The 16,831-nt window shown below is 42.3% G+C and overlaps 1 protein-coding gene across 1 annotated transcript in view; it reads right to left on the bottom strand.

The window, feature by feature from the left end:
• Positions 1-16,616, bottom strand: part of cables2b (Cdk5 and Abl enzyme substrate 2b) — a 36,736-nt gene extending 20,120 nt beyond the window's left edge. The window contains exon 1 of the mRNA XM_069660854.1: positions 16,003-16,616. Within this exon, the coding sequence (XP_069516955.1) occupies positions 16,003-16,610 (608 nt within the window). The 5' untranslated portion in view covers positions 16,611-16,616. The remainder of the gene's footprint in view (positions 1-16,002) is intronic.
• Positions 16,617-16,831: the final 215 nt, after the last annotated feature.

Raw genomic sequence — 16,831 nt, forward strand, 5'->3', positions numbered from 1 at the left:
CAGACAAATAACAATTAGATGGTTTCGATGGACCACAAGCATTCCTCAACACACAATTATGGCCCTAGAGCTCTTCAGCAGGAGTGTGATCAACATTTAAAGGGATTGGTTCAAATATAGCAGATGCTAACCGTCACCATAAACACCCCTGGTAGTTATCTGTTCTCAGCCTGCAGGCTCTGCGAGGAAAACACTGAGGTCATAAACAACAACAGTATCTGGGTAAGAGTGCGATTAGCTGACGCCAGCGCTCTCCCAGTCAGTCTAAATCTGTCCCAGTATCTGAGCTGTGGATCTGCAGACTCATTATCCCAACAGTCTGACCAGTGGCCCATTTCCATGAGAACCAGCCTACTACATCTGTCTGGGATGTTGTGGAAAGTTCCCCCTCTGTGGGAACGGAAAAATCCAGTTTGCTGACGATGAACGTGATGATGATGAATAGTGTTTAGAAAAGGATGCATGCTGGCTGCACGTTCGCTTATATCCTAAGGGTTTGGTCGGACGTCACTGTCCGTTTGTGATGAAACACTAAGGATTGATGGACATTACTGGGTCAGCGTCTCTGCTCTGATTTCATATAAAGTCTGTTTTCTATTTGCCATTTTTTTTGAATGGAAGATTGTTAAAAACAAACTCAGATGTGAACAGTACATCTAGTTTTACACTTGGGATATTTTTCTGTAAATATTATTATCTGTAAGCTTTTCCAAACAAAAGTCAAATCCAGTTTGCCTGATGCCCTTTTCAAAAGACACTAAAAACATATGAGTGAATAAGAGCGCCAGACTTTCTGAATATATTTGTGTTGTTATGCAGTAACATAACAGAATGACTCCATGCATGAATATGTGAATACATGAATGAAAACAGCACATTGTCTTTGCATGACCATCTCAGAGACACAGGGAGAAGAAAGGACTTTAATGCCCTGCTGAAGAGTTTCAGGTAACTTATCACGTGATGCTACGTACCAGTACTGAGCCCTTTACCCTCAACAACCACACTAAAAGCTTCCTCTGAATAAGGGATGTACGATATTGGATTTTTGGCCGATATCCGATATGCCGATATTTTCCAAAAACGTTTTGCAGATTGCCGATTTCGATACCGATATATTAGGCACATGCTTTTTTCTACCTAACTGGAGAGAACATCAAGTCTCCCCTGTAGTGGAATTGATATCACGCCTGCCCTTATTGTAGTGACCCACTGGCAGCTGCAGAAATAACATAATACATTGCTTTTAAAATGTGCACATTCACTGAGCAATATAAGAAAAGTTCTTAAACTTAGGTTATGTACGAAATGCCATATTTATTTGTTTGTAACATTTCTTTCAAATAAAACGGTAATATTCAAACAACTTAGACAGACTTGGATGATGACATTTGGCCCCTCCTTGCATAACTGATGCTGAGCAACCACTGCAAATAGCCGCCTTGCTGTCCTTTTCAGAAACTTTGAAAAACTGCCATACTGCAGACATACAGCACCCTTCTTCACGCTTGACAGAAGAGGCTTGGTGCATGAAGTGCGTGTGCACACTCGCGCCGAGTTAATGTTGTCGCATTACGTCAAGCTTTTTAGGGAATCTTTCAGCATTTAGGCAGAATGAAAGCGTTGATTTATCGGCGGCAAATATCGGCAGAAAACAGATAAGTGACATATCTGCTGATGCCGATAACGTGCCGATAATATCGTCCATCCATGCTTTGAATACCATAACACTGTCATCCTGCAACAAAGTCTAATAACCCAAAACTAATAAGATGTGACCAGTTTCTAAATGCTATTTTACTAAAGGCCAAACCACCTAAATGCCATGGCTTCAACAAAACATTAAGCAGACAGGTTTCTTCCCCCAGGCCTACACTGTGTGTACTGTATGTCTCAAACAGTATGCAGTATGGCATGAAGTTCAAAGTGGATGACCTTCAGACACCACATCTCCAATAAATAACACAAGAAACAGTGACTGCAGGTCAGAGAACAGAGTGGGGCTGCTTGTTTAAGGCAAAAATCCTCATCACGTTCGTTTTGGTCGATATTGAAATTACGATTTTTTTTTACTGGGACTACTCTGTCATCTTGGCTCGAGCTGAACTCAACATGCGAGAGCCTAACTGAGACTGATGGTGCATTGAAGCCAGTATGCAGTAGGTGCATCTACCATCTACCTGAATACATGTGAATGAAGGGGAAAATGAAAAGCTTTGAAAACAGAATGCGGCACAATCATCACTTTATCTAAATTATCTTCATAATCGTTGGAAGGCAAAATGGGAATTGTGAATTTCTTTGATTTACTGCCGAGCCTTGTTCCAGCCCCATCCCAGCAGGCCTGATTTTGGGGGCTGTAGTGATGGATTTTTCTGGGACGAGTCATTTCATCCAGTTTGAGTCATGAACAACACCAGAGTCACACTAAAAATAGCTGTCGTCGATTTAGCTGAAAATAAACTAGTGCCAACACACTGTCAGAACACTGTATGCTGAAAATAGAGTAAAGAAAGATTTCTGGGAGGTGTTTTTATTTTGTCCTTTTTTGACAAATCTCAGCTTTTATCTATCTGTTCTTTTAATAACTTCCTGTTCCTTTTTTCTTTATTCACTTGCTGCAGTCGAACTGTCTGGCTGTATTTTCTTCCTGAACAGAAGTCATCACGTCTCTTTCTCTCTTCCAAACAAACTAAGCGTCTCCTGTAATTTTGTTCCTTTGTTATTAATCATTTTTAACAATAAAGGCAAGAAGTGCAGAGTATCTTGGCCTTAAGGTGAAGTCAGTTACGAACTGTCTTAAACCTGCATTATTCCTGATGGCCAGTGAGGGCCACTCAAGAGGTTGTAACAACAAGTCAGAGGTCAGAGGGTACCTCAATAAAAGTGTTTCTAATGTTCTCAAACACTAGTTTCAGATCTTTATAACTTAAACTAACCGGGTATTCTTTAATGTGTTCAGAGATTCACTGTACTTAAAGTCACCCTTAGCGGTCTGCAGGTATTTAAAAGCCTGAAAGAGTTAGCATCCCCATCGCAGTTTCTTTGGATATAGGGACGCACCTTGCTTACCAAGCTAGTGCTAGGATTAGCTCCTCTACAGCTACACCCTCTCTTCCAAATACGGTCACCTTTGCCCCCCAAAAAACAAGATGGCCACATCCAAAATGCCAAACTCGAAGCTTTGAAATTAGGAATGCACGATATTGGGATTTTTTGCCGATATCGAATATGCCGATATTTTCCAACCCTTTTTGCCAATTGCTGATTTCGATACCGATATATTAGGCACATGTTTTTTTCCACCTAAGTGCAGAGAACATCCAAGTCTCCCCTGTAGTGGAAATGATATCATCCCTACTATTATGGTAGTGGCCCACTGGCAGCTGCAGAAATAACAATACAGCACTTTTATGTAAATGTGCACATTCACTGGGCAATATAAGAAAAGTTCTTAAACTGAGGTTATGTACGTTTGTAACATTTTCTTTTCTTTTTTTAGGGAATCAAGCATTTAGGCAGAATTAAAGTGCTGTTGTAAAAGCAGAAAATATCGGCATGACATACCTGCCGATGCCGATATGTCATTTTCAACTCAACTCAAACTTTATTTGGAGAGCACATTTAAAACAACCGGGGTTGACCAAAGTGCTGTACAGATTAAAAGCAGTGACCCATACGATGCAGCAATTACAATAAATAAAATAAACAAAACAATATAATACAATAAATAACATAAATACTAAAATACATTTGCCAGAAGTCCACTTCAACTCAAGCCGTAATCTGCAGATACCGATAACGTGCCGATAATATCAAACATCCCTATTCAAAACTTAAGTCCACAAACCAATGGGTAACAGTCATCCTCCTCCTTTGTACAGTCTATAAATCACGGTGACCCTTAATCAATGGCCTACAAGTGCAGCTAACCCAAGACATTTAGCTTATTCTCCCTGCTTCCATCTCAGGTTTATACATTATAAATATGCAAATTGTGCATTACAGTAGGTATATAGAGCTGCTTGATATCTACTTTCAGGTTTTAATTTTGTCACCACAGCATAACTGCAAATGTGACATGTCTTCCCTCAGTCACTAAAAGCTATTTTACTCCAAAGTTCTCTAGTTTGAGCCTCTTCCTCATCGTTTCTAACAAGCCGCTCTATTGGTCCTTCTGTATCCATTCAGATTTTGCGCCTAGATGAAATTTAGTTTCTTTTTTACTCCAATCAAATCACACCACCAATCATTACTTTTGTCCTTTGGACCCCTTTAAATTGAAATTGAATTTTCATTGCCTGGACAAATGAAGAAGCTCTCTCTCCTTCTCTCTGTCTCCCTCTCCTTCTCCTTCTCTCTCCCTCTCCTTCTCTCTGTCCCCCTCTCCTTCTCTCTCTCTCCCTCTCCTTCTCTCTGTCTCTCTGTTGACCAGATTGAACCACTGAACAGTCTTGTCACACCGATACAAAGAAAATGTCAGATTAACCAGGAAGTCTGAAAAACAGCTTTAATCTGATCATCACCCCGGTTCCAAATTTAACTCCTCACAAGCATCTTTTTCCTTTCTTCGCTCCATAAATATCTCCTTTCTTTCCAAAAGTTTTTGACATTTACAGATACTTTCATATTTATCTATACTTCTACCACACCTTTATTAAAAAGGACAAATGAAATAAGTTCTTTCCACAGCCCCAAGCTTAGAGTGAAACCCTCTCAGGCAAGTGGCTATTGAAAATGTTCAGTCAATTCAATATAATTTGAATACATACCTCTCTCTGATCTACATGCACTGATTCACTTGATACTGGGAGGTTATTGAATGTATTTCTGCCGCGTCCTGACGGCTCGGAGGAAGTACGATATCTGTTCTTATTGTATCTGGATGTTTGCTCCTCACATACAGCTGCCACAGATCAGAGGCAGAGGTTTAACTCTGCACACACACACACACACACACACACTCAATCAGACCACTGGCATATATCAGCACACGCTGGCTTAATCTGTCTCTGCAGATCTCCTGCTCTGGGACAGGAATCAATTTTGACTCTTAAGGTCGTCAGCCATGTTTGTTTGAGATTCGCCGTCTCTGTGTTTATGCTCATAAAGTAAAATGCACGTCTTTGCAAATTTAAGTAGTTTGATTTGGTCCCTGATTTACTGCCACGATTATCCACAATCTGTCTGTCAGACTATCGGCTGGATTTCTGCCATGTCAGAAATTTTAGTCGGCCGTCTTGCAGTTTCAGCAGTTCCACAATCCAATTTTCCACATGGCTGCTGTCAAGATCTGTTATAAAGTCAGCTTGTTCTGTTATTACTGCTGCAGTGTTTTTCATGTAAAGGCTCCAACTGAAGCCCTCAAGCTGCTGTGACATAAAACAGAACTTTGCTGCAGAACGGACCTGACAGACCTTATTGATGGTTTTCAGGCATCCATTTTATTTTTACATAAAAGATTTGATTTGAGAGAATTTCTCTCTTTCTTTGCAACATTGTTAAGGATGCTGTTGTCAAAAATACAATATACTGGAGAGTTGCCTGTTTGCGTTCAGTGTAAACAGCCATGTGTTATTTTCAGCAAGAGCTGCCCCTCGATGGAAAACCTAACCGACTGTTGATGAGAAGTCTTGGTTCACAAAGACTCCAATGGTTGGTTGCTGCATGTGCTTGTAAAACTTATATTTCATAGGTTTATTATCACAGTGTTGTATTTTTCTGTAATGTAGCAGAGTGTTAACAATGTTCCACATGTCCTTTTTTCAGCCCTGGAACTCACTGAGGCCCCAGAAGTCATCAATATGAAACGACAAACAGATGGAATTAGGTCGCCGAGGAAAATGTTTGTAGTCGAGGGCAGTCCTCGTTTCAGAGCTGTACTCAGTGATCCTGCAGAGTTTGGGTATTGAAATCAGTTTCAGGTCAGTTTAGGGTCTCAAAAGCTGTTTTTAAACTGCGGTTTCGCCTCAGCGCCGTAGCAACGCTCCACCGTCATGCAGCCGTTGCCGTTTTCCACTGGACCAAGCAACGCAGGCATTAACCCGCCCCTAGCGTGTGTTTTTACAGTGTTCCAGAGTTGTGGAAGTCAAACGTGCGCGAGGTGTTAACAAACAGCGCGTGCTTCAAATACACACACACAGCATTGTTCCGCCCTGCCGGCTCCGCAGTTTACACAGACGCCGTTTCGCCTCTGTTACTACCTCCGATGCCGGCTCAGAGGCGGAACGGCTTCGCCCCACCATCCTGCCTCCGCGCGTTCTACATAGAAGACGGGACGTGACAGAGGCGTAACAATCCCGCCTTGATCTGGCCGTCTAAAAGGGCTTAAGTGTTTCATTTATTTGAGCATCATTCTTCAAAATGTTTGAAAATATTTTTACAAACCTTCACTGGTCAAAAATTGTCAGGAACAGTGGACTCTGATCAAAGATGAAATCTGTGTTATAAAGAAACAGGAAGTCGTGACTTTAAATTTGTAAAGTTCTCTCTCTCTCACACTCACACCCACCCACCCACACACAGCTTTACTTAAATACCTCCCTTGCTAAATCCTTACCACACACACATGCACACACTTTGTAATTGACCAACGAGCAACCACAGATTAAATGTCCTGTTGTCTAAATCCTCCCCCTCCACACACACACACACACACACACACAGCAGGCAGCAGTGTGTAAGAACAGTCTGTCCACACCTCTGACATTGACTGACTGATGCTGGACGTTCCACAGATTACACTACAAGGACTTCTGACTGAGCAACACACACACGCACAAATATACAGACACACACACACACACACACACACACACAGCAGCAGGCCTGCTGTGTGTCTTACATCACCAGATTAACAGACTCCTCCAGCAGTGAATAAAAATTCAGCCTTCATTTCTTATTCCTCTTCTCTCCCCGTCCTCTTCTTGACAACACAAAACTAAACATGTAGCCTGATGCTAATACTTTAGCATGCTTTCATAGCTAACCTGTTCGGTTCAGTTAAAACGAACCCAGGAGAATTTGCTGGGTTTTGTTTAAAAGCGATTAATTGAACCTTTTCGGGACAGATACCCTGTATAAAGGAAGATTAATGTGTATAATCCAGCTCTTCTAATCTGGTTGTTCTCTGATTATAATCCTCACATGACATTTCGTGGCTTAAGGTGTTAATGCGACAAACCAGATCAATTAAATCTCCTTAGAATGGATTTATCAGACTGCATGTAAACAAGTATGATGAATGAAGGATGATGCCACGAGCCGGTCGATCAACATGTTCATAGAGACTGGGTTCTGCAAAAGGGATGTGACTGATTAGACTGTGTATTTGTGTGAAAGGTCACAGGAAGGCAGCGGCCTGTTCACACTAATGCTGATATATTTAAAACCATCAGCACAAAAAAGTTCCAACCACACTACAAAGCAAAATGAAAGCTTTAAAAGCTTAAAGGTGGGGTCTGCAACTTATTTTGGATGCACTTCCTGTGTCTGTTGCAGGCCTGTTAGTCTTGAAATGGTTCCATGTAGAACAATATAACTGAGATTGAACTCATTGCACGAGTGAAGTCGTCCACAAGCTAGTGCAGCGAGCTAGCTGCGCAAGATTGTCAGATAAAGGTGAAAAAGTGAAAGATTAATGATTGCAATATGGTCTGTCGTGAGCTCTGTTAATAAAGACACTTGCTGCTCAAACTCGATTCATTCTTAAGACTGGGCCAAACAACTTTTCTGGCTGAAACACGGAACAACCTGACAGACATTTTTCTCAAAAAACGTGAGAACAAAGAAGAAGTTTAACAGCACCTGAAGAATGTTTATCAGCTTCAGTGAGGACAAAGAAAGTTAAGAAACACACCTTGTTTGTGCGAATATATAAAATTCAACAAGTTGAAGGCAAAGGCTGGTTTTCTGATTTATTAGCGAGGGCACGGGCTGAACTGAAGGACAGAGATCGTGTGTGTGTTCAGGGTGTGGAGGAGTGGGGTTCGGCTCTGTTTTCATTGCAGAGGCATGCATGTTAACACACACACACTCGCATGCACACAAGACATACAGATGATGTCAGTCAGATTCCATCCCCTCTCTGCGTTTTGTTTGTCATAGTTTAGTGTGTGTGTGTGTTAGTCCAGAGGGTGTGTCTAATCTGTATTGCTGCTGATAAGTTTTCTGCTTCAGGCAACAAATTCAGCACGAGGTTCGGGGGAACAAAGCAGCTCACTGCGCCAAGTCCATTGTGGTGTGTGTTGATGTGGGTGTGTATGAAAATCAAGACAACATGTATCTGCTCGTACATGAGCCACAGACAGATCAACTGCGCTGATATTGCTAGTCAAGTAGACATAATATCTTCCTAGCTTATATGAGACAGGTGGGACACAGCAGCTGCCACACTCAATGGCCTCGTTATGGTCTCAATAAAAAACCGAAGGTGATCTGACTCTTTAAGGTTGTTTTAACATGAAAATGGTCAAATTTTATTAAGAAATGTTCCAGAAATGTCCGGACCTTTAGACACCACGATAATGAGTATCAGCATTCGACACATATCAGTTCCAACCACGCGTGAGGTAGTGAGATTAAAGAGGGGAGACAGATAAAAAAGAGAGAAGAAGCTCAAATATATCCCAGAAAGAAAAACAAGAAAGGGGCTGTTAATAAAAAAACAAAACAATCAAAGAGGGAGAAAGAAAAAAAAAAAAGTAACAAGCAGGCCAAGTCTGAACAACCAAACCCTAAAACTGTGTTTACTCTGCAGGGAGTAAAAGAGGGAGGGACACCAGGAGAAGAGACACGCACATAAACAACAGAAACTGTCTGTGCGTTTGGATGGGTGTGTGTGTGTGTGTGTGTGTGTGTGTGTGTATTTTATGCTGTGGACATGGTGGTTAATGGTTGGCCCTGAGCTTCTCTTATCAATAAATCAAATAGATTTTTATCTACCTGGTGGTTAAAGGACTCCTCTAAGTGTAACTGTTGTAAAGAAACTTTCATTGTTACACATAACTTACTATATATTACAATTTGTCCCTACACACAAGAGCTACTAAACTGAACTGAGAATGATATAAGATCCATCCATCCATTATCTATACCACTTATCTCGTTGAGGGTCGCACAGTGGCTGGAGCCAATCCGATCTCAGAGGCGGGGTTACATCCTGGACTGGCCAATCAATCAGGGCTGACACATAGAGACAACCTGTCACACTCACATTCACACCTACGGTAATTTTAGAGTCACCAATGAACCTAACGAGCATGTCTTTGGACTGTGGGAGGAAGCCGGAGAAACAGCATCTTTCAAAACCTAGTCCTACATAAAACGATAAAAACTTGGAGAACAACATTTGGGGGTTCAGATGAGACCTGAAACACCCGAGAGAGTTTGATGACCTGGGATTATTATGCTTCTTCACTCCATATCATTTTAAAGCACTGACTTCATGTCAGAAATATATGAAGGAACTGTTTTTTATTGGCTATTCAGCAGATTAATCAGCTTTTATCTGCTCTGTGTTTTATTTCCTCCTGGCAATGAAAGAACCTTTGATGTAGTCGGTTAAACTAAATGTGGAGACACTGAATCTTATCCAGGAAACGTCACGGATAAGCAAATTATCTCAGCGAGTCTTCTGGGTCTTATGTCATCAAGGGAAACTCCTACTCCTAATTCAAAGCGGGAACAACCCTCATTACTCAGAGTGGAGTCTTCAGCAGTCCACGACGTCACTGGCTCCATGAGATCACTCAGGGAACACCTGACCCCTCCAGAGGGAAGTTCAGCCAAACAGAGCTGGCACAGGGTCCTCACCTGGTGTGACAGGTAGGTCAGCAGAGTTTTAGTGTTTCCCCCTGGCGCAGACACTGACCTGCTGCGTCTGACACGGATTAACCTCATTAGGTGTTCAGTCCGAAGGCGAAGCACATTTTCCACTTCAGTGCAAAGATGCAAACAGACGAATATGGCAGTTAAACTTTACACCTTGAAGCCGTGTCGTTAAAGCCTATGAGCTTTGATATTTCTAGGATATCATAAAAATATAGAAATCAGAGACCTTTGTTCCTTTTGCACGACACAAATTACTTGTACACATAAAGTTTTATGTCATCTGACTCACCAATAAAGGTCTAATTGAGTGAACGAGTTCCCAGAAGCTGTGTGTCAGTGGAAATGTTCTCTGTGTGAGGGAGGACAGATGACGTCCTGTAACTAATCGGGGTAGAGCGGAAATAAACTGAGCCAAGTGCATCGTGGGGAATCCTCAGTGTCATGGTCACGCAGGCTACGTAGACACACTAAAAATTAATACGCTAAATAGAGCTGACACCGCTCAGAGGAGCCATTAATCCTGTTAAGTTCACCCACAGGTTGGGACTCGACCTGAAGTCTTAATTGGAGTGTGGATGCTGTGCGGCTGCAGAGTGTTAACCTCCGTCAGCAGGTGGAAAAGGGACACACACAGGAAGCGTCTTCTTACTTAGCTTACTGAAGTGTGAGCCTCATGCTGTTTGAAGTTTGCACTTTATTGCTAAAACAAAACTAAACAAAAAGGTACATGCACGATATGGGATTTTTTGCCGATATACGATATGCCGATATTTTCCAACCCTTTTTGCAGATTGACGATTTTGATAACGATATTTTAGGCACATTTTTCCACCTAATTGCAGAGAACATCAAGTCTCCCCTGTAGTGGAATTGATATCATGCCTGCTCTTATTGTAGTGGCCCACTGGCAGCTGCAGAAATAACATAATACAGTGCTTTTTGAAATGTACACATTCACTGGGCAATATAAGAAAAGTACTTAAACTTATGTACAAAATGCCATGTCTTCTATCTGAGTTGGTAGCGTGAGATATGCAGTTTGATTGGTGCATCCCCAACAGTCTAACAGTATGACTACCCAGCGAAACAGCAACGCGAGGCTGCAAACTGAAGACAAAAGAAAGTTAGGCTGGCATCAACTTTTTTCAGCACTCCACCATTTTAACTCACCTCTCCGTTTCCCACAATTTCCCACCAGCATTCCCGGTTGGTTCACCCCTGCCGTGGGGGTTTGAACACATCCACAAAGCTCCAGAATGTCTAAACACAAAAACTCCCGATGCTCTGAGCTACAAGACAGGACTGAGTCCAGCTAACAGAACTGCTAGCTACACAGCTAACAGAGCTAACCTCCAGTTAGCAGCGGTTTGTGGTTACTTTAGCAGAGCAGCCCGACCAGGAAGTATTTTCTCTGTGACGGAGCACGACCCAGTTTCACCAGTTTCGTCAATAAAGTTGTTTTTGTAGTCAGTAAAGGAACACTGCAACATAACAAGCATTGTAGCACTTAAAGCATGAACGTAGCTGTCCATGCATGTCTGATTTGAAGATATGTCACTTGTGCTGTGGACAAAATCGCCTCTCAGTACACATGCAACATAACTGACGCCCGACCAAAGTCACACGGACAGCTTATTCCAAACACTGCCTGTAAAAAGCACAATCATCTCTTTCTACTGCTTCCTTAGCATCAGACTTCCAGTAGGCTGACACACACACACACACACACACACACACACACACTTGTCATAATACTGTCGAAACCCTTCAGCTCAGCCTCTGCACTGTGTCTCTTTGCTTCCTGCTCTTGTATCGTTGTGTTTACCCTCAGATTGAGGAGAACCACACCCCCATTGCCTCTTCCTTTTAAACAGTTTGATGATGTTGTAATTCTGATCCAACTAATAAATGTTTTGTTTGGTAAAAACAAACTGTCTCATTTAAGAAAAACTGCTCACTTTATAAAGGAAATGTCACAATAAATGCAGATTCACTCAGCCAAGACGACGATTCAGAAGTTTGTGCAGATGTCAAATGTCTGAGGGAAGGGTGAAGGTGAGGAATCATAGCTGAAGTTTAACCGCTTCAGCAGTTTGTGGATTACCAGCCGAGTGACCTCACTGCAGGAGCTTCAGTTAAACAGCTAAACTGTTATACTTGTCAGTGTGTGTGTGTGTGTGTGTGTGTGTGTGTGTGTGTGTGTGTGTGTGTGTGTGTGTGTGTGTGGTTAATGAAGCAGTTGGCTGGCTGGTTAGCTGGCTGGCAGGGCTTCACACACCGAGCCGTGTCACAGACAGAGAGGCCAAACAGAGCGTGACCGATGATCGTAACAGACGACGGCCAACTTCATTACAGCAGGAAGTGTGTAGGTGAGGAGGAAGCTGCTTCTAGACTCACCCACTGTAGTCAACAGAATCAAACTTTAACATTCATGTGTTCACCAGTTACAGCAGCTCATTTAGCACAAATTACTTCCACCAGCTGGCTCGCCCTTTAGCAGGAATCAGATGAAAGTTTAATGACATCTATTGAGGACAGCAGGTTCACGCTGTAGCAAATAGTGCCAGTGTCTACATGTTAGAAGTTTTATTTATTCAATGTTTATTTGTTTAGGGACACGTATGAAGCAAGTAAATCGGTGCCACACACTACAGCATTTATAGCCTTGGCTAATTTACAATGCCCTTCCCTAAGTCAGCCTTTAAAATACAAGAGACAGTACAAAACAAACTCAACCATAAAACAGATATAACAATACAAAAATTTCCTACAATAAAACAGGAAGCACAAAATCATACATGACTACAATACTGAGCCCTCGTCAAAAACTGTTTCAGATTGAGTTTAAAATGCTCCCAGTCAGGCTCCAGTTTGAGCTCTGCAGGGAAGACATTCCACATATTGATCCTCTGAACAGAAAAAGCACTTCGTCCAAGTGATAACTTATGAAAGGGCACCTTACAATCTCCATTAGATGCTCCACAAGTTACAGAGCCTGGTACTCAGTGGAACCACGAGGTTAATTAATTGATCCAAACTGAAATAATCTATTCTTAAAACATCACTACAGTGACCAACAACTTTACATATGAAAAACACAAGTCCTAATACTCTGTTCATGACATGTGGATGTTAACAGCATAAGGTTTACTTCAACATGCAGGATATATACGTAGAGCCTAAACAATAACTCCAATCCAGGCCAATATTAATTGCCTGTACTATACTTTGTCTGCCACACAGAACTAAATCTGTGTCTATGAAAATGTAGAGCTCACTTCAAGAAAATATGACGTTTCCCTCCTCTGAAGATATGCAAATATTAGAAATAGTTTCGCCAAGCTAAACAGCATGTGGCAGTAAATTTACATTCAACTTTCATAAAATAAAAGCAAGAGGAGAGGACCCCTGTTTGACTCCGGTGATGTTTTATATGTGCATGCACCTTCTCAATGCCTTCACTCTCAGGTTTATTACAAATCTTAAGGGGCCCTAACTCATCATCGCTCCCTGTATGCTCGAGTTTGCTGGTCTGCATTGTCCGACCGTAAATCACTGGCATGTCCTTATTTATAATACAATTCTTAGCTTGCGTCTCTCTTACTTGTTATTCATCTGAAAAATGCTGCAAGCTGCAGTCTTCTCACTCGCAAGGCTTAATTTTGCTATCTGTCCCCGAAGCACGTCTTGAAATGGGGAAAAGGTGTTTCAGGTACGCTGCTCCTGCTGCAGGAGGATTTGGGTCTGAAGGACCTGATCTCTTTAAACCTTTTTAAAAGTAGATTGAAGGCGTTGGAGGAAGATGCATCAGGTTGTAGATGCTTTGATTAAAGACTTTCCGATATGTGACCCAGAATATGCAGACTTGTTTTTGTTTTTTTAAAATGTGCTGCTGCTGTCTTGGCCAGGACACTTCCAATGACACTCATCATGGTTGAATAAATGTAAATAAATAAATAAATAAAGGACGACATATCTAAGAGAGCTTTTGTTTGTTTCATGTATTCATTTGAGGATTCATGTTACAGCGTTTTCTTCACTCCACACATATCTGATGTTTTCTTGTCAATAATTCTCGTCTCTTCAGTGGTCATTAAGGTCAAAGGCTTCATTCTCATCATATTTTATTTCCTAATTCTGTCTCCAATACACTTTGTTGCTTTTATAATGATACAAAAACTTCTCCACAGGTTTTTTATGGGCTGCATTTCTTAGTCTTTTAATGACATTACCAAAAAAAACAGCTGCATCTTAAAATGATTTTCATCATAAATAAATCTTCTAATAAATTTCTAGATTAATCGAACGATCATGTTGTCTACAAAATGTTAAATAGTGGATATTGCCTTTATAATTTCAAACATTAGAGTTAGTCTTTTTTCGCGTGGCAGGCCAACAGTTCAGATTTATTCAGTTTACTGATTTTGATAAAGTCACCTTAGACTTTTATGAAAATGGTCACTATAATTGAACATTTTATGAACCAAGTTATCAATCAGAAATGTTCTGGATCAATAAATTATGAAAGAAATGTGTGTAAAAGTCCCTCCTTTTCACGAACAACAACCGCCCTGGCATTGAGTCCAATATAATCCTGCAGCATCACATCAACAAAATAAAGTGTCAGGAGGAGCTGTGGATGGCGGCTGGTGTCCTGCTGCAGCAGTCTGACTGATGAGCTGTTATCTGCTGCTAATTTCCCGCCTGTTGTTAGGTGTAAATGGGTTAAGCAGTGTTTATCGCTGCGGGGCTGACATTCTCCGGGTTTGATACGCTGCCAACATGGTGACGAAGCTGAGCCATCCATCAGCACTCACACAGGCGCAGCGTGTGTCAGCCCCTGCCAGATGAGTAAGCTTCACACACACACTCACACACACACACACACACACACACACACACACACACACACACACACACACAGAGACTGTCACTCACTTCCTTATAAAATCACATTCACACAGCTAAGAGGAAATTCATCGCCTATTCCTTTTATGCTGCATCTTTCTGCCTCTCTCTGCATGTTAGTTTGAATCGTCTCTGCTCAGTCAGACAGAAATTCAAACATACAGACAGTCTCAGTAGTAAACACCCAAATAAAAATGATTCTATGTTACTGTGCCGCAGAAACAGGCCGACTTCATGTTCTCTGTTTGTGGTTTTTAACCGTCATCGAGTTCACTTCCCCTCTACAAACCCACCTGACTCTCCAGCACGCTACGACCTTTAAATTAAGTTTCCTATTCGTGTGCAAATGCAAGCAAAAAGCTCAAAGTTATTTACACTTATGAAAACATATGTATATGCTAATGCAAATTAGCCAAAACATCGATAAATTACTTAAAAGAATAAACAGTTACCAAGCAAAATGCCAAACTTTGTCCAGTTTCAGTTTCCTGAGAATTGAAAGATATCACCTTATTTTCTGACATGTTATAGACTAAAAGGTAAATAAAAGACTAACTTAAATGCCTTTATGTTGTCTAAACTGAAAACACAATAAAATGAACAAAATATTGACTTAAAAGCGACAACATCTGATCTGAATGAGTAAACAAGACATGTCTGGAGCTATTTATCTGCACCTACTGGTTTTACAGTTACTCTAATTGTTGCAAACAAGTACCAACTAGACCTTTCTCTCTTCAACAACAGCTGAAAAGAACACCTGACATTTTTTCTCTGAACTTTTTATAATCCACATCTCCACCGCCCAGTGTCTGAAATGAGTCATGTATTTCATTAGATACTGCCCTCACCTTCAGTATGCATGTGTGGGCTGTAAGACATGACTCAGAACATCTACATGCCTACAGTTAAGGCTTTGAGTCCAGTGTTACCTCCAGGCAAGGAGGGAACAGAAAAATTGTATTCGGGGAAACCTTGCATCACCACCAGTGACACAATTTAATTTCACTGGAAACCCACCACAAACACCGATGGGTAATCGTGCCTCAGCCAAAGTTAAATGAGACCATGACAGTCCTACGACTGTCCTTCCTGTGTGAGAGGAATGACAACAACTTAAACTTCCAGGTAACGCTGAGACGTCCATGGTGTTGTTTAAGGGGGAAACCCACCGACAAAAACAGCTAATTCAACCGTGTAATTGGCTGAAGCTAAACATACTCATCCGATTACAGAACAAAAACACAGCCGTGTCTTTCTCACCTTTGTCGCGGTTCTGAGGACACCGAGTTACAGCTCTGAACTGACAGCAGCGTTGAAGACTTCCGCGGTCCCAACGGAGACGGTAGCAGGCTGTTGTTGGAGGGGGACGGCGAGAGCAGGTTACTGTTCCCCGGTGAAGGGGACGAGGCTCTGCGGCAGTCCAGCAGCAACTCCGCGCTGTCCACATCGTTGTACCCCGTGTCCGACGGCAGGACGAGTATAGGCGGTATATTTAGGAGCCCTGTCCTCGGTGCCGGAGTGGGATTGACCGCCCCGGAGCTCGCGGACGCTGCCAAACTGGAGAATGTCCCGTAGCTGCTGTTACCCAGCTCCGGGGACAACCCGGCCGCTAACGCCGCCGCAGAGCAGGGGTCGGCTCCCTCATAGTCGGCATCTTTGTGGTGGCGACTACCTACATTCTCAGCGGAATTACTCCGGACCGGCCGTCCGTCCAGAGAGATGTTACTAAGAAACAAAAGAGCGGCTTGTCTCCGGCGAGAGTTTTCCCTGTTCCTCCGGCTGTGCTCCCTGCCAGTATGCGTTTTTTTGCCGCTAACCGCTGCCGTTATCGCAGCGCTGTGCTGGCCGCAGGCAGCAGCCGCAGCCATGGTCTCCGTCCCACTGATGAAGCCTACTGGAGGATCAGCTCGAGACCTGCAACTGTCAAATCCCTTTTACCCGGCGCGAGAGCGCTTTACGCCCTCCTTAGCTCTCATTGGCCATAACGGGGATACGTCATGACGTAAGGGCCAAAGCCCTCGGGGAGGAGTTTGGCCACGCTGGAAAGGCTACATGCTGTTACAAAAAATGTAAATACTGACCATAGATG

Source organism: Semicossyphus pulcher, unplaced genomic scaffold (assembly GCF_022749685.1).
Source record: "Semicossyphus pulcher isolate SPU_LCO1_2020_fin unplaced genomic scaffold, fSemPul1.0.p SCAF_13, whole genome shotgun sequence".
NCBI lineage: Eukaryota > Metazoa > Chordata > Actinopteri > Labriformes > Labridae > Semicossyphus > Semicossyphus pulcher.